The following is a 23725-nucleotide window of genomic DNA, read 5'->3' on the forward strand; positions in this document are numbered from 1 at the left end:
CAGGACACACACATTGATAAAATCTGCGGAGAGACAACTTGACTGCAATCATTTGCATGTGACAACTGATGACACCATGCAATATGTACACAGATGACTTGAGTGAGAAGGAAGGAAGGAAGAAAATAGTACTATTGACATGTACAGAGAAAAATAAAAACCTGCCTGTTGGGCAAAATATGGTTAGCCCTGACCTGAAACATTCGGCTAACACAAAGGAGTTGAAAAGCTGACATTTCATTATAAGGAAAGGTATCTTTATTTTCCAAAAAATAGCATGCGCAAAGCTGTGGCTTTCTGATATCATTAAAAACAATAGCTAAGATTTAGCGCCCTCAAAGAAGTAGGAAGAGACTCCTTTTCCGTAAGACAGATCACTTGGATCATTATCAAACCCAAACATCATTGTCTTGGTTGTGTTAAAATCCATTCCTTCTCTGGCATACACATACTTATGAGTGGGAATGGGCATAAAATCATTACAAAGAGGGAATGCTGCATATCTTTTCTAGAAAATCGGTGAGAAGCAGCCATTTCCCCTGCTACTACGCAACTTAAAAAAGCCGTGCTACTTACTTAGGCTTATTTGCAAAGAGTAACCTGGGTTGCAGAGGATTTGATTTCATTAAGTCCAGCTTAAATTCAAAATTTCCATCTATATTCCATGGCAGCAGAAGATACATCCAGTCAAACATTAATTACTCCTTGACATCCAAAAAATGAGGCCGAAAAAACCACAGTAGGTTAACTCAGCTTGCAGGGCACTCTCATCCTGGGGTCATCAGCACTACCAGCTCTCGGAATTCTGTTGACTTTTCCATTGCCTGTGCCAAGTCCTCTACACTCTCTCAAGGTGGTAACAACCTGTTCATGTTTCTTATAGCACAGGAATCAAACATCTAAAAGGTGCCTGGAGACAAAGTCAAAGTCCTTGAAGACAGTCTGCTCCTTACGGGTTAGGAGAGCAACCTCCTCTGGAGGAGTAAGGATTGGCTTTTGCGATGTAAACTCTTCATCAAAGTTGCTGACGTCGGTCGGATCTCTTAAAGTGGGCACAAAAGGGGGCTTCAGAGTCCTGGCAAACAAGGCATCCCAATCAATTTCCTGTAAGAGAAAGAAGCAAACAGACCAGATTGACATTAAGATTATTTACGAAATGTGAAAGTAAGAGGAAGGATTGCAGCCTCCCTTCCCGATCATTTGCAACATGTCTTATTTCCACTAATTGGGGGGGAAATTTAAAAAAAGAGAGAGAGAGAGAGAGAGAATTGAAAAAAGGCCCAAAGCAAACAGCATAGTCGGTGCAGGCCAGGTAGCACAGAGATTCCGTACAGTCTAAGGCTGTTCTTCAGAACACCAAGAAACTAAGTTACAGCTCAAACTGTATTTCGGAGGGACAAAACTGAAGTGCAGCCGTGGCCAGGTGGATCTGTGGACTTCCCAGCAATTTCTGCTGGCATCCAAGTTCTCCTCTTACTCCAGTGCACAGCCAGCCAGGGGCTGTAAGGCTGTCATCACGAGACAGCATCTTTGACTGCTGCAGTTTGATTTAAAAAGGGCTCTTTGTTGATGGCTCAAAAGGAAGGTATATTTGTACATAGAAGCAGCACAATCAGAAATAACAAACTGGCTCTGGAAGCTTACACATCCCAGAAAGCACGCTTGGGGGGTGTCATTTCAAACACAAATTGAAACACATATTCCTGAATAGAGCAATGAGGTGCAACAGAAGCTACCGCTAAGATCTCACTGATAACTAATGGAAATACGCTTCAGTACCAACAGAAAGCAGATCGCTCTCAGCTCAAACACAGGAGATGAGGGATAAAGCGAGTTCCTACCTTAAAAAAGGCCTGGATTTTAATCTCTTCTGCATCTTTTTCCCCTGCTCCCAGTCTACGCTCTGGACATTTCCGAAGAAGCTGCAGGAAATATCAGTTCAAAATTAAACAACTGGAACAAGGATGGACAGAATTAATGTTCCAGAGAGAAAAACAAAAGGAAGGAGATGGACTGACCCCTCAGTATCTTCTCATTCTCACTTTGCAGCAAGGTCATAATCCGCTAGTAATAGCTCAGACCTAGCTCCTTGTAAACAACTTGCCAACACCAATAAGATACCCGCTATAAACCGCACGAAGCACCTCATCTTGATTGTGCACCTGTGACTACTGGGTCACATTCGAAAACTGAATCAAGCCACCCCCACTGAATGACTCTGACATCCCTGCCCTTGAATCAACCCTTCTCCGTTTCAGACTTAGCAGCAACAGACCTCCACAAGAAGCCTGCTCAGTCACCCTTAGACAGAAGAACAGCATCTATGTAAAGAGAAGGAAAGGAAAGGTATGTGGAAATTTTAAATGTTTCCTTAGTCTGTGTAGGCAGCTCCAGATTACATACGCAAGTGCTGTTCCGTCCTGCCAGAGTCCCTCTGGATTCACTTACACGGTAAACGCAAATTCCTCAGGCTTTCAGAGACCCACCAAGCCCATTACCTTACGGATTATAGAGAGTGCCTCAGACGAAAGGAATCGTGGATACCGGACTTCATCGTTTACAATACTGTCAAAGACTTCTTCCTCATCATCTCCAGGGAATGGTGACTGCAATTGTGACATTTTATTACTTAATTCACAGAGTACCCATTCCTCACTATTAAATAGGCATGAGAATAGCAGGGAAGTTGTATGGATTAATTAGTGGCAAGCTCTATGAATGAGAAAAATGTAACTTAAATTAAAAATTTAAATTAAAAAATTAAATTACAAATTTTATCTCTGGTGGCCGGGTACTACTCTCCCCAAGACTGCTTAGCGAAATCCTCTTAGAGAAAGGTGGTCTTACCTCGCCAACAAGCATCTCATAAATGAGTACACCCAATCCCCACCAGTCTACTGCCCGAGTGTATGAGACGTCCGTCAGGACTTCTGGAGCCAGAAATTCAGGAGTGCCACAGAAGGTGTTTGTGCGGTCTCCAAAACCTATTCCTGTAGGAAAAGAACACTTTTGTAAAATCCAGCACACATTACTCAATGTGTGCCAAGTATGACATGAGACATGCAGTCTCACCTTCTGAAAGCCATAGATTATTACTTGATAATCTCATGTTGTTAACCAGGCAAGGGCTCTCATCAATGCTTGTAAATGCCAATAAGGAAGTATGAAACCTGAGGCCTCTAAAAACTCCAAATAAGAAATATACAGACAATACCTAAATAAACAGCAAAACCACGGAAACTTCCTGCAGATTCCATTGCTCATTTACTCGAAGCACGTAATTTGCGGTATCCTATATTCTGGCTCCTTTGAGCAAACAAGCACACTGTAAACTCATGAAGGAGTTTCCTGAAGAGTAAAAGACAAAGTACCCTTTCGAAGTTCAGCATGGCCAGACAGGTGAGGTTTTTTTGTCGTTTGGTTTGCTGGGGGTTTTTTTTGGTGGATTTTGTTTTATTTTTACGATGGGGATGAATACAAGTTACACACAGCCACCTCAGTACCTGTATTTGCGAACACTTTACTAAAGCCCAGATCCTAAATTGGTTCTGATGGTTCAGTTTTGGCTTCACCAAAGTTACTCACCTTCCTTACACAATCCAAAATCTGCGATCTTGACGAATCCTTCAGCATCTAAAAGCAGATTATCCAGTTTCAGGTCCCTGCAGGCAAAGGAGAGGAAAGAAAATGGTGGATGAAGTCTGAGGATTGCCATCCAACATCTTTTTTTGCAAGAGGCAGAAACAAGATGTTAATAAAGAGAATAAAATCTAAATTGAGTAAATTCTACATTTGGTTTAAATAATGTATTATTTGGAAGATTCTTCTTAATTTATCGATGTTTTCCTCTTAATGAAAGGCTCACACAGCAGCTTAGAGCCGGGTGGGGCTTATTCATCTTGAAAAGAGCATCCCACAAAAGCATGACAAATTACTTGGCTATGACGGTAAAAAAGAAAGCAGTGACCTACAGGTGCCCCCCAGAATGTATTGACATGTCACGGAGGATGAATCGCCTGCAACACGTCAGATGAATAATGTCTAGATGACTTTCTTTACTGTAAGCACGATGAACATGCTGATAGCAACAGGCAATGGGGAAAATAAAGACAGAAAGATTAGAAACCCCAGCAAGATAGTGAGCTCCAGACACAGAGTTACAGGGAAAATAAACTTTCAAGTTGCTGAACCGTCTTATACTTTATTCTTTGCTGCGTTACCTATAAACAATTTTCTTCTCATGCAAGAACTGGAGCCCCAAGACTACGCAGGCTGTATAAAACCTAAAAGAGAGAAACAGTTATCAGGAAATATCTACGAGAACCAAGTTAAAAATTTATAGCACCTGGAAACTAGATAATTCTAACTCACTGTGCCACATGCTCCGGAAAGACGTCTTCATGTATGCGCATCATAAGATCACCACCCGGAGTATATTCCATCACAAAACAAGCATGATGAGGTGTCTGGAAACATGCAAACATGTTCACAAGGAACGGATGATCAGAAGAATTGACCACTTCAAATATTCGCTTCTCACAGTTCAAGCTGCCAGGATTCAAAGATGAAAAACATCAATGTTAAGACTTGGCAGAAAAACCTGTTTTGAGAAAGACAGGATGAAGAAGAAAATCTTTACATCTTAAGCTAGAGAAATAAAAAGTGAGGGCTAATACAAATATTTATCTTATACACTTCCAAAACTTTGAGTTTTAGAGTGTTCTTCAGGTGTTATTCCACCAGAAGCTAGAAAGCAGCGCTGTTATGAGTCTCCTTATTCCTGATTTTAGTTACCCAAGCCTTAAGGTCACATTTAACCTTAATAGTACTGTGACCAGTACACATCGTACCCACTAACATTTGATTACAGGTGTGTTAACGTAGCCTCTGGCAATAGTACCATCTCCAAACAAAGCTCACCTATCCATTTCATCCCTCCTAATAATATCTTTTTTCTTCAAGGCTTTGATAGCATACAGCTTCCCAGTTGGCTTGTATTGGGCCAGCAGTACCTGAAAGACAACAGAAAAGCTGTACTTCAAACAAATCTGTTATTTCCTTATTGGATTACTTTGACTCCCATTGACACAAACAATTTCCATCCACTCCAAACAGTCATTCTCAAAACCAAGCTCAAGTAGCTCCAGAAATGGAGCACTTTTTTCCTGCTCCTTGTGCTGCAGCAGTCCAGAAGGATGTCAGTGTAAGTTATATTCTTTTCACAAACCGTAGCATCACAGCTGGCCGAGTGCTTTATGAGAACCTCAGAGCTCTCACAGCATACAACTATGCACACAGCTTTTGGGAATGGAGCTATTCCGCTAGTGATCACAATGACAATGAAAGGAACGGTAACGATGTGCTTGATGAAATGACTTGGCACTCCCTGGATGGTTTCCTCCAGGCTTTGAAGCCACAAATCTTCAGGAGTTTTGACTGATAACAGGAGTTATCAGCTGGTTGTATGGTTGGGTTGGGTTTCTTTTGTATATCTGCATTGCAACAAATCCCTTCTGTACTGCAAAGTTTCTATTCAGACTCTGAGGCAGAGGCCCATCTTCACAACCACAGTCCTACTGACCTCCTCCACAAAGCGTACACTTCTACACTACCTTCCCGAAGTGGCCACGTCCCAACATAGCGATGCAGTGAAAATCCACAAGCTGAACTGTCCTTTTTCTGCAGACAAACAAGGAAGAATTGCTGAGGCGATACCCAAAAGATGCATAAACAAAGGAGTGTGTATTTGTGTCAGGGGAAGAAGCTCTGTACAGCAAAAGGGAAAGTGAACAGCTGTGTCAACCACTCCTCACCCAGGCTGAAATCCTGAAAACTTAGGCTTGCTGCTGCTGTTTTACCACTGAAGAAAGGAGCAGGTAACCGTAAGGCAAGGAAACTGCTCCCAGCGGCAGCAGTCTGACTTCTGCCTGTACTGGCAATAGGAGCAACAATTCTGACTCTCCAAGGCTTGCTCCCTCTGTTACTTCCCATAACAGGATTAGTTCCCCCTGACCCCCATCCTTGGGGTAGTAAAATTCAATTTCGCCTACACTCCTTTCAGCAGGCTCAACAGCAATTGTGCTAATCAGACATGAACATGTACATCAAGTGCTAGTAGGACAAGGGCGTAAGGAGAAGTTCTCAAACAGGAGCTGGAAATGAAACATCGTGAGACAACAGACGTTAAGATGTTGCTGGAAAAAAAGTAGCTGAATAAAGAGATGCTATAGAACATTATGTTAGCCACAAGGTGTTACCAAGGAAACGAAGGCTGCTTAATTGCTTAGAAAGAATTTACAAAAAACAAAAAAGAAAAAAAAAACCCAACCCACACCCTAAAAGCTTTAGTCCAGGATCATCTTTAAAAGACAGCAGACACTCCATACTCTTCCACTGAGTGAAATGAAGGACTAAGTATCTACTCAGGAAGGACTCAACTCCCCCCCCAGCCTTCTCAGAGAGAAGGCAGGTAGGTGCCTGACCGCATCCTGACTACAGCGGTTTGAAGACAGGACCCCTCAAAAGTGATGATGAAATTATGAACATAATTCTATGATCTGAACTGCAAGATCAGCTTAGATAGATTTTGCTCTTTGTGCTTTTTTGGTCAGTATTTGTACAATAATATTAATTTTTTTTTACTTGTCCTGTTTTTGGTATATTTAGTACTGTGTATCTTTGCTACATACAAATTGTGTATATATAACTGCCACAGACTATAAACAACTGACTGTTTTATGCCTCCCTATATAATGAAAGACAGTGTATCTTGCATATCAATAGAAACAGAAGAGCGTGAGGGATGCCAAAAGTATTTCTGAAATGTATTACTTAGAAGGCAGACACATCTAAACATGCTACACCATAAAACCTCAAACACAAGGAAGCACTTGACAGTTAAGCAACTTTACCTTCTGCTAAAGTCATCTATTACATTGTAGCGTACAGTCTATCGATAGGCTAAGTATCGGGGTTAATAAGCAGATAAGGTGCAGCAGACACGTGGACAAGTATAGTTCAGAGCAGACTTTTCATGGTATTGTCTACGCTCAGCACTAGGAGTCTGCTGCTGAGAAACCAAAGCATATCTCGAGCAGAATTCTAGACTGCGTGCTCAAAAATTTCAGCCCAATGCCTCTTTAATCTGTGACCCAAGACAGCCCATGCTGTTCACAATTACCTTGGTGATGCCTGGATTGGAAATTCTATTAGCGCAGAGCTGCAAGACTTCTCCTCAACATGCAGCCTCTTCAGACACTAGGAACAGAAACAAAATTACAGCGTGTCATCCTCTGGAATCGCCAAGTCAGACCTGAACACCCACATCCAAATTTTCTCCTTTGTCAAGATCCAGCACAACCACAGACAAGTTCTTGCAGCCGGTCCTCACCTCTGCTTGGAGGGAAACAGCACGAAAACAGATTGTCTATGGTCACACAGAACTATTCCATGTACGATATTTTTTTGATAGGGCCAAACCCTTTAAAATAATTGCTTTTAGAAATCCAAGATAAAACATTTCCTTTCTAGAAAAAAGGCATCTCATGTCCCAGAAAGAGTCACAATGATCAGAGAACGCAGTTTCCTCTGTCACCAAAGCCAAATGAGAAAGGGTAAGATGTGGTAGAACACAGGTCATTAGCCATTATACTACTCAAAACAACTTTCCTGCTCCTTCCTGTTGGAAAAGCAGAGCTCTTCTTCGTTTTGCCCAGTTTCTTTAATGACAAAGAACTTTATCTGGTCCTAAAAGCCTGCCTACCCTCCTTCCCTGTTTTCTCTGTGCAGTCATCTGTTCTGTACTCTTGCCCTGAACTCCCAATGCTGACCTACTTCTCATTTTGCTTCTCCAAGAAAAGCAACTTATAATTTAAAAAAAGCAAAAAAAGAAAGGAAAAAAGGGCGGGGCGGGGGGAAGAAGAGGTGCAACACTTTCATGAAGACTCCATGCCAAATTAGCTCACTGGATTTTGAATCCCTGGAGATCAGCCAGCTACTGAGGAGGCACCTGCCTAAAGTACAGTTAATTTCTCCAGTAATGAACAAATAAGAAGAACCAAGCCTTGAAAGAATACCAACCAACAAGGAAAAGTCTCCCTATTAGCCCAGCTGATTACCGGAGAATCTGCAGGAGATGGTGTTGATTCTTTGGAGTTGGCCATCAGAAAAAGGCGTGGAGGCTTGGGTGGTGCTTCATCAGCAAATGTAAGCTTAGCCACAGGAAAGTCACTGCATTTGTAAGACAAAATTGAAGATTGCCTTAGGGCAGAACATTGTACACAGACACCTTTGCATCACCTTTGCTATATAAGCAAAGTTTAGTTCACTCCAATACACCGGACAACAGGACTCCCTGATTCACACCGCAAGTCTGTGAGGTATCAACAAGGCATATGCTCTCCTAAATGAATGAAGAGAAAACGAGCTATTAAGTTGGTGATGGTTAGACTCACATTCCAACACTAGCTCTCTGATGCTATAAAATTAATGAAATATAAGTGTGTAGAAATAAGTCACTATGGTCAAGAATGTAAAGGAAGTCTTGATTTTAATAGCAACACAGTAGTTGATTTTTTTTTTTCTTTTCTAGGTCTTGTGAATCAGTGGGAATAGTCTCTTTCAGAGAATGACTAATTCTCTAAAAATTAATTCCAACAATTTTAAAAAATTATTATTTAGAGAATTTTCTTCTACAGCATATTGAAAAGCTTAGTTATGTACCTTCTGAGTGCTACATCATGCTAGCGGTTGGGCTACGTGTAACCTCATGAAAGAAGAGTGCATTTTTACCACAACAATCACATTGTGACCTTGCATTGAGTTCAGTTACTATAGTGGTGAAGACATCTAATGAGTGGAATTTTCTTTCCTTTGCAGTGCAGAACCAGTACATTTTTTTGTGTATATAAAACAACTTTTAAAAATTTGCTTTTGGTTTGAGGTTTGTGTTTTGTTTTGTTTTTTGTATCACAGTGTTTACTTATCACCACTTTTATGCCCACAGATCTTACTGCAGAAGAAAAGAAAGCTGCTGAAGTTCCCCTGGCTCTGGAACACGCTGCTTGTGTGGACAGCAATTCTGGAAATCAGTCCAACTGCTAACAATAAATCAGAGCTAGTCACAGCATATTGAACACCTCACTAAAACCACATCATTTCAGGCAGCATTGGCCCTGAATTAAGTTTCACAGATACAAGTTTCACATCAATATCTTCCTCCACCTTAGTAAGGTGCAACAGAATTTTAAGATCTACCCTACACCTATTCCAGAGCGTCTTCCAGCAACACTCAGAACATGAGAACTTACCTACTCAATTTGGACATTGAATCAACGTGACTTTGCGGGGGAACTGGAGAGAAGTCTGTGTGAATGGGATCATGAAGCGGGGGACTCAGAGTGCTCATGGAACTACACGGAGGGAGGAAACTCATCATCAGGCGACCCCAAGCAGCAACACTTATGTTCATTTGAGGAGCTCGGAGAAATTCCTTCCCTGGAGGAGTCAGAGTCAAAACACCAGTGAGATTACAATGCACAAATTACAATCTCACGTACTGTTAAGTTATCGTTTTTGCCCAAACACCTGTGGGTTACTCAAAAAGGCAGCCCGCCCTAGGGAGAATGGGCTTTTTTCCAGGGAAGGAAGTTTAATAATGATGATGAAACAGATCTATTATTTCACCTAAGTTCAGCTCCATATAATATAACAATCCTCAAGTAGAACTTGCATAAAACATCAAAAATTGATTTTATTTTAAGTCAGGTTTTCTTCTATTTCAACACTGCATTTTAATCATGTAGCCTGTTAACAGAAAGTTTCTGAAAATGTCTTAAAAAGAGTAAAACATTTGGGATGTTTTCATTATTCTTACTACTTCCTGAAGAATACAAAATCTCATTTATCCCCACTGCCAGGAGTTCTCAGTATGTAAAGTCTTACCTTATTCAGCTTCACAAGAAAGAATTTGCAGACAAAAAAGAAAGTATGCAAGTTATTCCAGTGCCTAAACTATTAATCTGAGATGCCAGCTCTAAAGACTTGACAGACAATCAGTAGCCTGTTCATGCTACAGTCTTCTATATCTCAGAGTTTTCCAGAAAACCTTCCAATATCTGTTCATCAGTAACAGCGTTGCTGGTTAAATTAGTACACCTTGAGTTCTGGATCTTGCTAAGAAGTCTGTTAAACAACTAGTAATTATATCTTCCTAACAATGTTCATTGTGAATAGAAACACCACAACAATATCACATTACACACCATGCTGCAGCCAGGCTGCTTGCACTTTTTCTCACTGAAAACTTTCACATTCTAATAAAGCCCACCTACTTACCCACAGTAATTAGCAAGCATTTTAATGTCTCACAGATTTAATGGGACAGGAGTGCACGCCAGCCTGCTTGTGCAAGCCCCTGACCTCACCTACACACCCTAAATAGTGTGCAGTCAGTTCTCCAGCAGCTTACCTTTCTGTTTGGGGAAAATACGTTTCTGTCGCTGCAGTTTCGGCTTTCTCTCAATGACAGGATTACAGAACATCACCTGTCAGAGAAGCAAAGGGGATTTGTCAGGACTCCCCATTTACACTGTGAACACAGACTTTCACACATGCCTGCTCTCTCATCAAATTCTCCATTCATATCTGTTTGCTAAGTCAGGAGTCACTCCCATAGACTCCAGACTGTGTTATTCTAGCTTCACCCTCTGAACACCTGTTACTTCAACTATGGCTTTAGATGTTGGAATTTTCTGCTACATGAAATGCAGCAACCTCCCAGAATTAAGAGCAATTCATATCCCAAACAAAATTAATCTAATTTGTAAAGCCATGTGTAAAGAACACAGCCATTTGTAGGGTAAAAAAAGTGGTAGTCTGTGGCACAGAAATAAAAACCAAAAACAACCCCCACAAAAAAACAAGAAGCAGGGGAAAGGAGGCAAATTTTGGTACATGAGGTCAAGATCCTACTTTTGGAAAGATAATCACAGGAACTTTCATCACAACACAAAGGAGAAAGTACTGTGACTTTTAAGGGATTATCTGGATGATCTCTTCATTGATGGTACTTCAAAGTACTATTAGCCTCAGAAAGATGATAAAATAAGCATACCCAGAGGGAATTTGGATCTTTGATTGTCCAGTCTCTGTGATTCAATTCTGACCATTAAGCCATATGTTTAATTAAAGTGTCACTGATGACTCGTAATGAAAGCAAATAAAAACCAACGGATTTCACAGCACACACATATGTAATTACACTGGAGCAGCTGAAGAGTCACTCCGGGCTACAGCATGTGTACGTCTACTATATCATGTTGTTCCTTATTCTTATATGTGATATTGGTGCAAAAGGATTTCAGGTGTCATTCTACCCTTCTAGATCATTGCTCCTTCCATTCCTTGTATCCTGGGTTGAACAACTGCTTTCAGGGCAGGCACCCTAAACTGACAGAGTTCTCTGAAAAAGAAACAAAGCTGACATTTATACCTCTGCAAAAAGCATTCCTTGGGGTTCAAGCGAGAGGCACATCCCATGACGTTCGTTATCAAGGAAATCATCCAAACGTAAAAACTTCACGGCGCACAGTTCTCTCCAGTCTCTCCAATAAATTGCAATTTCTAGCTCACGAGACTGGTGGGATGGGTGAGTGGTGGAGGAGGAAAAAAAAAAAGCAGAAGAGTTACATACTGCCCCATGATCTGGAAATTGCACACACACGCTGTTGTAAAAATTCAGTAAACTAAACAGTATGCGTAAGAAACTTCTTTAATCCTTCAGTTCCCTGCTTTCTCTGATGTTTTCAGATCCTCCTAGCTAAAGACCCTCTTGGAGATGGCTGTCTTGGCTCCCCATTTCAGAAATCCCTGTGAGAGTCACTTTGCTGGTAAGATGAAATAAAACTGCTCAGATAAGGAGAGAAGGACAACAGATGCTGTTCAGGCTGAATCTCTGCCAGGGATGCACTGCCTTCAGAGGGAGACTAAGATAACTGGCACGTAAAAGGACGTGGGGACAGCTGCAACACAGAGCTGAATCAAGCGGAATGGCGGCTAGATGAGCAAATCAGGTAAGGTGAAATGGAAAAACAAACACAACACAGGGAATCTGGGGAAGACTTACCCGGTCCAGCTCAATGACAAAGCTCTGGTCCCACGCCTGGTTATTAACTGGTCCCCAGTTTGTTTGGCCAACCACTTTATTGTCCACTTTGAGCACAGCAAGGACCTCATCTGGACAAAGGAGAAAACATGGATTATAATCTTTTACCAAAGAAAATCTCTCCTGCTGAAGGTGAATATTCCAATCAAATGTCATTTCCAGGAGTGTACTAGGAGGACTAGGTATAGTGCGATGCATTTTCTCTCTTCGTTTTGCAGAAACTGGGTTTCTTGTAATTACACTCATACCGGGCTAACCTAGTGCCTTGGCGAGAAGCCCCCGTGCTCCCATATGCCACTCACAATTCAACAGGGAACCCCATACTCACTACAAGGCTCTTCATTCCGCAGGTACTTTCCTGCAACACCACGGCCATGGATACCCAGGCCAACTCGTGGTCGGGAAAGGGACCTCAAATCACTCGGGCTGCCACAGATGGGAGAAGAACTAGTCATTCGGGAACGTCCTGGAACATTTTCCAATAGATCCTGACACCCCATCAGTCTCACTTCCAATGTTCCTGAGGAATTTTAGGAGAGTAAAGAATATTATTATGTAACAGATGAAGTTATTCCAGTCAGCCTGTCCTCACAGGGGTCCAAGAATTTCTCAGATTCATGATTTCTTGGTTAATAGCTCAAATCTATCCCAGATTAATAGATTGCAAATCCACATGATCAGAAAGCTCTGGCTGGCCCACAAGAAATAAGTCCAGTTCCTAGAGAATCAAATGTCCATATAACAAGAGGCATTACCACAATGAGAAGAAATGCAACTCATTTTTCCCTCTGTCCTCCTCACAACAACATGCCAGGCAGGATTTATGTACCTGTTAGGGCTGTAGGTTTGATGACTGAAGTAGGTTGGATGCTGCCATGCTGAGCTCCCAGGGAAGAAGTATTTACTAGTTCCTGCTTGACGAGTGCTCTTTTTGGGTGATCAGGAGAAAGCTCAGTAAGCTGATGTTCCAAGGACAAGCGCAGCAGGTCAATCTTCTGAGAGGACTCTTGCAAACGACCCTGAGCCTAGCAATATGAAGTAGAACAGAAAGCAGACAGAAACTTTCAGTGCACAGCCCCAGTTCAGGTACTATTAATCCTTCATGAACTACTAGAGTAAGCTTCAACAAAAGACCAGGTAACATCTTACTAATAAAGGAACAAGATGAAATATTTTCCCATAGATCCTGACTACCCCATCAGTGCCACTTCTGACGTTCCTGAAAAATTTCATGAAAGCAAGGAATGTTATCCCTAGAAGGGAAAGTGATCCCAATCAGTCTGTCCTCACAGAGAGGCAGGAACTTCCCAATATAATAACTCCTGGTTAACTCTAGTCATTCATGCTAAATCACTAACGTTGAGGCATGAAACCACCCTCTCAAAAAGGCCTGAATAAGTGCTTACCTCAGCCAAAAACTTGCGGTCCTGCACCCGACTTCCTCCTAGGATCTTCAGCACATTTTTTGCCCCCTCAGCTACAGCAGCTTCTATGCGCAGGTGATGTCTCAGCTCCTCAATACGCAGCTCCAAAGCACTGATGGTGGTCCCCATCCTCACTAGCCATTTTAGAGATAAAATATGATGAGGATGAAAATTGACTGAGTATTCTGAATCTTAGGGCTTTGGACGCACCTGTTCTGGGCTGTATCAGTTACTGAAAGCACCTTACCTGCTGGATCCACCGTATCTTCCATCCCTCCCGCTGACTGAGATACTTTCACAATGTGCATGCGGATTATTTCGATCTTTGTCTTGCTGTCCTGAAGCATCTGCTGAGCTGTAGCCAGCAGCTTTCGCTCCTGCCAAAAAGCAAGCATATGCAGAGAGAGAACCATTCTCATTAAAAACGTATTACGAAGATGTGTTCACATATGACGACGAGGTGGTACCTGCAAGAAGGGTCATAAATGATCCTGAAATGGCATACATAAGCAAAGGAGACACCACTGAGGATCAAGGACTTTAAGATCACTATCTCCATTTGTAGAGCGAAAGGACAGGTCAAGGACATGTCCAGTTATACCAAACCTTGCAGTCAATGAGACTCGTGGTTCACTGGTCAACTGCGCTTACAGCGTTTTATGAGCAGAGGTTTTGAACAAATAAAAATATCACAATCCTCTACACTGCTGGTCTTACTGAATTAAGCTTCATAATAAGCTTGAAATTTTTTTTTATTATCCTTTGACTTTTAAATATGATTATGCAAAACTCAAAAAGTGGGATGCATATGAAACCAGTACACCTCTGAAAATTTTTCTCACATAAAGAGATACTACATGCTGTGCTCTCTCCTAAACAACCTAGTGATATCAAAACATCCCACCAACTCAGTGTACAATACCAATGCTTTTTAAACTTTCTTTCCTCAAGTCAGTGACTGAACGTACCTCTTATACCGTCCTCACTACCTTCCCAGGCTTGCAACAGCTTTTCTAGAGATAGCACTTCTACCATGCCACTTCCTGTAAGATTGATTCTCTGCCTCTGATCTAGAGTCACTAAGAGTGTTGAGGTTAGATGCATTAACATCCCTATGTTGGCATTCGGCCAGCTAAGTTAAGCATCTAGACCGAAGAAGTAAGGTAGAGTCTTTAGCTGGCAGGGAGAGGTAGGTCTCTCCAAAGGGCCATTCATCTGTTTGAGACTGATTACACAAGCCACTCTCTAGGTACCTAGCACTTTCCACTGAGACTACAGAAGGATTTACATGGCTAAGTTAAAACAACATGATTCCCAACTCGATCATTAATACCGCTAAGCAACATTCAAGAGCAGAAGCACAATCAGCATCTGCCATGTAAGAACTGCCAAAAAGATCAAAACTGCCAGACTATGCCCGTCTGTCCGGTCTAATAACTCCCCTCTAACAGTGATCACCACCAGACGCTCTGGAAAAAGGCACAGGCAACCACATCGCGGGCCAAAGTGGAATAAACTACACGTTCAGAAAAGCCTTTTCCTGACATCCAGTAATTATAGATTGGCTTAAGCTCTTGACAAATGAAATATGCGCCATCCAATTCCTTGTTGATTCCTGATAAACTCCTGAAATCCGTAACATGCAAGTCTAATGCATAATTGGAGTATTCGTTGCCCTGTGCAGTAACATGACAGGCTGTCACTATGCTGAGCACCAAAATGCAGAGCTAGGATTCAGTCAAGCAAGCTTTGCAAATGAATTTCTTTCACACATCAATTACCAGAGAGAGTTTGTGTATGGACTTTAAATACAAATTGTGATCCAGGAATCCATGTTCCCAAATGGTTGTTTATTGCTGCTTACCTTGGATGTTGAATACATTTGGATCATGTTCTCAGCTCCTTGTTTCACTTTCATTTCAACATGCAGCTGCTTTTTCAGAGCTTCCACCTTCCTTGCCATGGGGTCTGGGTTTCTTTCCCAGAGACAAGGATCTGGAGATACAGATCCATCTGTACAAACAATACAATCAATACCATTAGTCATGTTTCCTTGTGCCATTTCACCGGGTTATAGATGGGTGACTCAATAAAAGAAGGTTAGGCTATAAAATAAGGTACAAAAAGGTCTTGTCTACAAAACTGGCTGCAAAACACTGTTTCAAATGAAGCTCGAGCTCATATCTGTAAATATTTCTTAGTTTATCAATGAACCTGTCCTCATAAGCACTCTTCCAATTTTTTACTCATTCATCCCGTAAGATACTTGGATGTTCAACCACCCAGAAACTCTATTCGAGTCTCTTCAATTCCACCTACAGCATACTTCTGAATATTGTCCGTGCCCAGCACTCTCAGCTGGTTTTCTCCCTACACCGATCTCTCGTGTTGCCTCCTTTCACCTTTATTGCCCCATTTGCTACTTTTTCCTGCACAGATCACCTTGTCACCTAAATACCAACAGGAGAAACTCCCACTACTTGTGAGCCCTCAACAGAATATATCAATTGAATATATATAAACATCAAAGCACCATAACACAATTTTCCTGTCAATCATGACCCAAGACCTACCTGTCTTACTCTCCTCTTTGTCTGTGATTACAATCCTTGCATTAAGCTCCTGAAGTTCCCAATGCAGTTGTTCCAGTTTCCGGTTGGAAGATTTCAGCACATGCTCTATATGAACAAGATTCTTTCTGTCTGTTGTCGCTTTGCGCAGGTTTTCTGCTCCCTCTTTAATCTTCAGTTCTTTCTGTATAGCACGGCGAAGTAGTTCCTTCTCACCTTCCAGTTTTTGCTGGAAGCTTGGATCCATTAAGTTCACACCATTGCCCAGCTGCAAGAGACAGCTGCCCTGCAATCAAGCAGCGTTGGGCAAGAGGATTTCAGAGATAACACAGTTCAACCATTTTTATGATATAGCAATACCTCATAAGATTCCACTCCTTCATTTCACAAATTCTGAAGCAAACCTTTTCACCAAATTTTCAAGAAGACCTACATTTAAACTGCAGAGGACAGAACACAACTTTGATCTTAATATGCCTTAATTTGGTTTTAGACCATAATGGAGAAAAGCCTTCATGTTGTCTCCTTGTTGTTTAATGTCTACACACCTCTCTGTTCTCATCTTTTGTATCAAAGCCCAGCCAAAATTTGCCCTTGTTCTGATCAACATTGACTTTTACTAGTACGATGTAGCAGATACAGATTTTTATCTGAATATGTCTTGGTGCCAGCTGTTCAAAGACACATCTCAACTAACCTGTTAGAGCTTTTTAGGAATGTCACGAGCATGCATTAACGCTCAGCTGTTACCCCAGAAGAAATAAAATCTAAAACCTACAGCTGTTTCTACAAATGAGCAAGCAAAAGAGTAAGCTTAACGTTCTGCTGTATCTGAAAAGGGAACCAGACTGTTGTCTCAATTTCTATTCTGCTTGTGATTTACAGGCAGTAAGGCTGCTGTAAAACACTGATTATTTTGAGCTGCGTTAGTAGCGTTCACGCTTGTTCTGGGCTTTGTTTTACATCATTTTCAATACTGCTTCTTCTAGTGATATGCGTCTCATCAACAGCTCTGGACAGAGATGCTCTCTTTACAGACTCTGGACATACACAGCCTAGGCAGAAGCAGCAGAGGTACATCTCACTGACCAAATACAGACCGAGCTCAGACAGGAGCTGTGAAAGCTTTATCCGTGAGGATGCTACCTAACACCGTAACAAACAGATACAAGCAAGAGGTTACGCTTTTCTCAACAGGAAGACTGGCTTTAAGGCATTCAGACCAATTAATATACTAATAACCTAACATTAACGACTCATCATACTCCCCGCTTAAATGCAAAAGAAACAGTTGCACAGTCAAGCTCCACTACACTAACTGACTTAATGTCACACAGCACATCAGTGACTAAAGACAGAACTCGGGAATCCCAACATGCTTTCACACTCTAATCGATTGACTACATTTCCAACGATAAACCACACTGGGTTTGTGTTACTCGTGTACATTATTGCACTTTGTGTGCTGTGCATCCAAACCCTATGCTACTCAGGCAGAAACAATTATTTAATCAGATTAGTATATTTTATTATGCACCTGAAAGACCCAGCCCAAAGTTTTTGCTACAATTTCAGTCTAATAGCAAAATAATTAAAGAAGAAGGAAAAAATCTATTTTAAAGTTGGCCTAAAACCAAGTTGGGTCTGCAACAGGTACACAATAGCCAAAATAGGAGTTGTTCAGATTGGTAAGAAAACAAAAAGGTTCAGATTAACATCCTGATTTCAGGAAGTTCTCGCCCAATTAGCAAAGCCAGGAACTAAGCCAGAGCTTTGAAAAACATCCAAAGTTTTGTGAGGAAGAACTTGAATCATGGAGTTCCTGAGTCACAGGCAACCTTTACCAGCTCTAAGCTGGAAAATCAGAAAGCTCTTTATCCAGTCTGTAGCGACTAAAAGCAGTTTGTTACTTGCAATTCTCATTTAAATAATTAGAAAAAGCATACAGATTTATTTTCTATCCAAACTATGCAAATGAGTGTAAGCAATCCACCCCCTTGATCCGCCCTGAGCAACGGAAAGAGTAGTCCTGCAAGAGTAATGCCGATAAAGGGTACTGAATACAGGGACCTGGGTATTGATTCAGAGAACAGGTACAGCCAGGGCAGTTCTTAGGTCAATTTTCCTCCACATCACTCTCTGCCAAAAGCTAGTCTGGATACCAGTTAATGCACCACGCTAATTCTCTAGATATATTTAGAATGTAAGCATGGTATGTTTTACTGGATCCTTCTTCCTCTCCACGGATCAGAGCGTGCCATAACGTTGACATGGTTTGCACCAAGAAGATAGAATATTCTGTTACTGAGGAGGATGGGAAAGCTGAATTTGCATTTGGGTTGATCCATTTTGCATTTTGACTCAGGAATTTCGATGAGGTGTTGGGATACTGCCGCAGCCCATGCTGCAGCTGTTCTTGGGTTCCCAGGGAAGGTCAGTCCTTCAAGGTATGTCTCCAATGCAATCCCGAAACACGTCTACAGCTTGCAGAGAAATACCCACGCTAGCTTAAATTAGCTTGCTTTTGGTACTTGTAGTGGGGCTGCCAGAATTCACCGAGGGCTTCCGCTAGACTCATGTCATACCCAAGTGTCTAGACTGCTTCCTAACTAGCAAAAATTTCAGCAGTATCAAAGTTGCGCTTAGTCCTTTGGATTGCAGCCCAGGGAGATCCCATCCCCTCAGTTATGCCCAGCCTGGCAATGAGCTTCACCTGCACAAAGCCCGGAGCAGACCTGGCCCTTAGAGTCTCCCCACTGGCACAGAAATTGATTTACCATTCGATTTAACGAGCTAGCGATGAGGAGGCCATCCCCCCTCCAGACCACACGTGTTCACCGGGACATTTTAAATCACATCTTTCACGGCAACTTTGTGCTGCAGGGATGAGGCCTGCGTCGGACAGACTCACGCTAGCCACATTCACTCTTTATGAGAAAAAACCACTGCAAGGTTTGGAAAAAGGCAACTGCAATCCTGTCTGGAGCCAGTCCGTTTTCCAACTCCGAGCTGTGTAAGGGTGGGAAGCGGCGAGCCCGGGAGGCACCGAGATGGCGAGAACCCGGTCGGGCCGCAGCGCTGGCAGCGAGCGCTCTTTGTGCCGGTCTCTCCATCCCTTCTTTCCCAGATTAGGCTTGAAACGCCTTAAGGAAAGAGGGCAGGGCATCTCCTCCACTCCGGGGAGCTTATTCCAGAAATGAATGTTTTTCCCAGCACGGAGGCTGGCTGCCCTCCCCCGGCCAGCCCCAGCAGCCGCCTCACCTCCCACACCGAGCGGGGATTTCCTCAGCGGGCACCAACTTGGCCCGAACCCCGTTTCCCTGAGGCGAGGAGGGACATTTTTAGGGGTTCCCACCTGCTTCGCACAGCCTCTCCCATCTCCCCGGGGCGCGGCCACGGCGAGAGGCGGAGGAGAGAGCGGGAAGCCCCGCTGCCCCCACCGCCGCCCCCTCCCCGGGGCCGGGGGCTTCTGGCGGAGCAGGGAGCTGTGCTTTCCCGGCGGGAGGATGGAGGGAGCCCCCAAAGGGCGGAGGGGGCCGCCCAGGAGGGGGGAGCCCCCTCGCCTCAGGCGGGGCTCGCCCCGCCCGCCACGCTGACGACCCCTCCGAGCCCTCGGCGCGGCGCTCACCTGCGGGGTCCCCGCCGCCATTGCTCCGTACGGCACCGCCAGCAACCGGCACTTTTTCAAAGTTCAGCCTTCCCGGGAAGCGCCGTGCCGCCGCCAGCGCCCTCTCGCGGGGTGCGGGCCCGGGAGAGCTGCCGGCGGGCGGCCCCTGAGGGAGCGGGGAGCCTCCCCTTCCCCACACGCCGCCCGGCCCTGCCCCGCGGGGTCCTGGGCCAGCCGCGGCTCCCACCCCTCCCGGGAGGTCGTCCCGCTGCCTTCGCCCGCCCTGAGGGGAAATGCGCGGCCGAGACCTGGCGGCGAGGTCCCGCAGCGCGCCCGGGATGGCGGCGGGAAGGAGAGAGGCGCGACAGGCCGGACGCTGAGGAGACTGAGGTACCTCCCGCTTCCCAGCGTGGACATCGCCCTCCGCGTCGGGCTGCTGGGGAAGGAGAGGCTTTAGGGGGTCAGTGTCCTTTGTAGGCACAAAAATGGTGGGTTCGTGCCAAAGGGACCATGCGGGGACACACACCGTGCCAGATCTCCTGAACTCGGGCCCCGCTCGGTTCCCGACGCCTCCTCTGGGAGCTGGGCGCTGTGAGGAAAAATCCCTGTGGCTGGCCCCAGCCTGGGCCCAGTTTGCTGTGCTGAGTGGATGAGGTGGTTTCCAATTTTAGTTCTCCAGATTAACTCGTAACTGGCATTTGTTTGTAGGGGAACAAGCGAACTGCAACTCTCCTTTAGACAGGATGCTTCCTTGGAAAGGGGGTGATGCCTGTCCCCAGTGCTGGTTTTTTACTAACTTTTTCTCTGCAGAACTGCCCATCTACATGCAGGATCTGGTGTTTCAGCTAAATATTTGGGTGAAAAAATAACCCAAGTGCATTGGCAAGGCTGGCAGTAATCCCCCAGCTATCCTGAGTGAAAAACCACCCCGCTGCTGTACTGCTGTGGTGTCACAGGCCCAGTGTTTAAAACAAGTGAAAAAGATACTAATTGCTTTCAGGTGGCAACGACCGCCACTTGTAAGATCCCTCCTCAGCAGCGTTGCCTAATATTATTAGTGCGCTAATATGCTTTTTCAGTCCTGGAGCAATACACAACTTTGAGTCAGAAGGCATCCAGAGGTTATAGTATTCCCACATACAAATTTAGAAATACACTAATAAACAGAAATGTTTTCCTTTTATTTAATTAGAACAGTTTTTTTTTCCAGCATAAGCATTTTGTAAATGATCTGCAACTGAATGATTAGTAAAAGGAAATCACCAGAAAATGTAAAATTTATATCTAGCTTAACTGAGTTGCATTAATAAAGGCTTAAACTTCCATAAAACCTTTGAACATGCTCTCGTTAATAAAGCAAGTGCATTAGATTAATATAAACCCTTCTGGAACCTGTTGCTATTTGTAACATTGTCTGGGCTCTGTTTAGTGTTTAAGGAATGATTTTAATTAGACTGTTCATTCAGTGGAAATACTGGAAAGGGGAAAGTCAAACCGATAGGTGCGGATTGAGTTTCAGAGGAGCAGGGACACCCCCAGACCTTCAGCGGACAAAGCCTGTCCCAGCAGACGGGGATCAGGGCTGCGTTTGGCTGGGTCGGCTGGAGAGAGGTTTGGTGGGAGCTCTTGGCCAGGCGGTGGCTGCAGAGGTCGGTTTGCCCACCGCTGCCCTCGGGGTTCACGCGGGGGCTTCCCCCTCTTTCCTTCAGGTCTGGTACCCTCCGGGTGAGGCTGCGGGGCAGTTCAGGGAGCCTGGGGAGCTGGAGCCGTTGGCCGAGGACCATCTGGGTGAAGGAGCTCCCCAGCCTGGAGATGCCGGGTGATCCCGGAGGCGAGGAGGACGCGTGCTCTGGCCTTGCAGCCCTCCGCCTTCCCCCCGTCAGAGATGTCCCTGGCTACCCAGCCCGTCCCACGGTCCCTGCAAATCCGGCGGATAGAGGGGGCCGGTGTGCGGGATCAGCAGCTCCTGCCCGCTCGGCAGCCTCTGTCCCACGGGAAGATGAGTGGCACAGCCGGGAGCACGACGTGCCCGTCGAGCCCTTCCAGGACCCCGCAGGGCACGACTCCTCCGGGGGCCGGGGCCAGCCCTCCGGGTGCGGCTCCTGCCCGGGTAGCGTCCTCGCCGGGAAGGGGGAGCGTGTGACCGGCCCGGGGGGCGGGCGGGCCGCGGTTCCCGAAGCGGGGGCGGTCCCGGGATCGAGCTGTGTGGTCTCTTTCGGGCGCCTGCCGGAGGGGGTGCCGGGGGCTAAGGCATGCCCTGCCGCTAAACCCGAGGAGAAGGGACGTAGACTTGTAGGGCTTGTAGACGAATTACGGCTCTTGCCGTTTTGCCTGCGGTTATGCGAGCGCTAAAAGGCGTTGGGGGGGGGGGAAACGCAGGGGAAGGATGCCCTCGCTTTCCGGAGCCCTCTGCCTTTCACCCTGGCCAGCTCTCCCGTTTTACTCTCCTTCCCGGCCAGGGAACAGCCCGCCCGGGTCAGCAGGCAGGAGCACCCGGAGGGGAGCTGCTGCAGCAGTCCTCCCGGGCGGCAGGGTGCCACGGAGAGCCGGCCCCGGCGGGCAGGGCTCTGCCCGGGGGCGTAGGAGCCCCACCGGCTCTGCTGGGCAAAGCAGCTAAGGCTACTTAGCAGGCACCGGGAGTTGTGTCTTACAGGGCTCCCTCCACTAGAGTACCTTCACTCGGAGAAGGTGATGATCAAAAGATAAGTCTTAGAAGTTTCCATTTTTAATCCAGGAGAAGGAGGGCAAGAGATTAAGCATAAATCTGTTCCCCAGAGGAAGCAAGCATCTTGTTCCAGAGTTACTTGTGACCTCCTGTCGCTCTTAGCGCCCTGGGCACCTGATAGCCATAAAAGAGAAGTGAGCACTATCAACCTCACCCGTGAAAGACGGTACCGAGTTTGGGACTAATAACTGATTCTTTTGAAAAAGACTCTTAGAAATGGTAACATCAAGTAACAGTTAAATGTACTTTAATTCCTTCAAACAGAAGGATATCTTGAAGGTACATCAGAGAAGTTATTTCATTGATTTCAGTCTCTTTAAAAAAAAAAAAAAAGCATGGCTTCAAAATTCAGGAACAGCATCCAATAAACAAAGTACTATCGTTATGCACCTGTTTTAGAGTGTGGTACAAAGAGAAGCTTACAGATTCAAATGAATGGTATAAATGACTGAGAAATCGATTCAGATAATGCTTGTTTACAGGGACAAAAACTATGTTGACAAGTATGAATAAGCACACAGATACTCTCTTTAAAAAAAACCAAATCTTTCTAACTGTATTTACACACACATGGATGTATTTGCTTTCCTTTGGCACTGGAAATTACAGACAAAAGATTCCATTTTATAGCAAGTAAACTTCAAACTTAAAATAAAAATAACCTTTGAGTCATTTAAGTCATACAGCCCCAGCACAGTAGCTTCACCTTTATTAAATTGCCACCAACTCTATATTCTAACCCTGGAAACTCAGGCCACAAAGCCTGAATTCAGCTTCCACCTGTGACAAACGTCACTTGGCAGGATTAACTGGATGTGAGGAGCTCAAGCAGCCATGGGGAATTAATGAGATACAGGCATGTTTAATAAGAATGAATCTCCCATTCTTATCCAAGGTGGAGGTCTACCTTTAAATGCTCTTTATATGCATATACAAATCAAATCAAGTAAAAATGGACACCCATTACATATATTCAGCCAAATTAGACAATAACTGAGCAGTCAGAGCACAGGATGGCCGTCTGTAGTATTTCTTCAGTGTTGCAGAAAGAAGTGTTAATCCCTACTCATTTCCATTGCTAGAAAAAAAAAAAAATTAAGATTACACTTAACAAATATGGTTTATTCTTTTAGGACGTTAGTTTACTCTTTAGCCATTGCCAGGAGTAAACCCTTAAGTTTCACAGGAAATTCAGTATTATCAGTACAGTAGAAGAGTGTTTTGGCACCCTGTAAA

The 23725-nt window shown here is 44.3% G+C and overlaps 1 protein-coding gene across 1 annotated transcript; it reads right to left on the bottom strand.

Annotated features, from left to right (window-relative positions):
• Positions 1 to 287: 287 nt before the first annotated feature.
• Positions 288 to 19840, bottom strand: PKN3 (protein kinase N3). The gene is made up of 22 exons (XM_082327892.1): positions 19786 to 19840; positions 16161 to 16443; positions 15452 to 15600; positions 13835 to 13964; positions 13570 to 13721; positions 12993 to 13188; positions 12492 to 12683; positions 12125 to 12234; positions 11492 to 11635; positions 10469 to 10544; positions 9309 to 9495; positions 8118 to 8229; positions 7181 to 7257; positions 5613 to 5679; positions 4921 to 5012; positions 4372 to 4548; positions 4221 to 4283; positions 3586 to 3662; positions 2848 to 2990; positions 2499 to 2606; positions 1842 to 1922; positions 288 to 1104 (listed from the first exon to the last, which is right to left on the bottom strand). The coding sequence occupies exons 1-22, from the start codon at positions 19804 to 19806 to the stop codon at positions 892 to 894; spliced, it is 2850 nt and encodes a 949-aa protein (XP_082184018.1). The 5' UTR covers positions 19807 to 19840; the 3' UTR covers positions 288 to 891.
• Between the last annotated feature and the right edge of the window lie 3885 nt (positions 19841 to 23725).

The sequence above is a fragment of the Platalea leucorodia genome (genome assembly GCF_965183815.1).
Source record: "Platalea leucorodia genome assembly, chromosome: 15".
NCBI lineage: Eukaryota > Metazoa > Chordata > Aves > Pelecaniformes > Threskiornithidae > Platalea > Platalea leucorodia.

What these genes read in the sequence shown, in the direction of transcription:
- PKN3 (XM_082327892.1), bottom strand. Translation starts at nt 19,806, where the DNA reads ATGGCGGCGGGGACCCCGCAG. An exon ending in GCGGAATGAAGAGCCTTGTA is followed by an intron (nt 12,235 to 12,491) that starts GTGAGTATGGGG and finishes TCCTTTGTCCAG; the next exon opens with ATGAGGTCCTTGCTGTGCTC. An exon ending in TTTTGGATTGTGTAAGGAAG is followed by an intron (nt 2,991 to 3,585) that starts GTGAGTAACTTT and finishes CTTTTCCTACAG; the next exon opens with GAATAGGTTTTGGAGACCGC.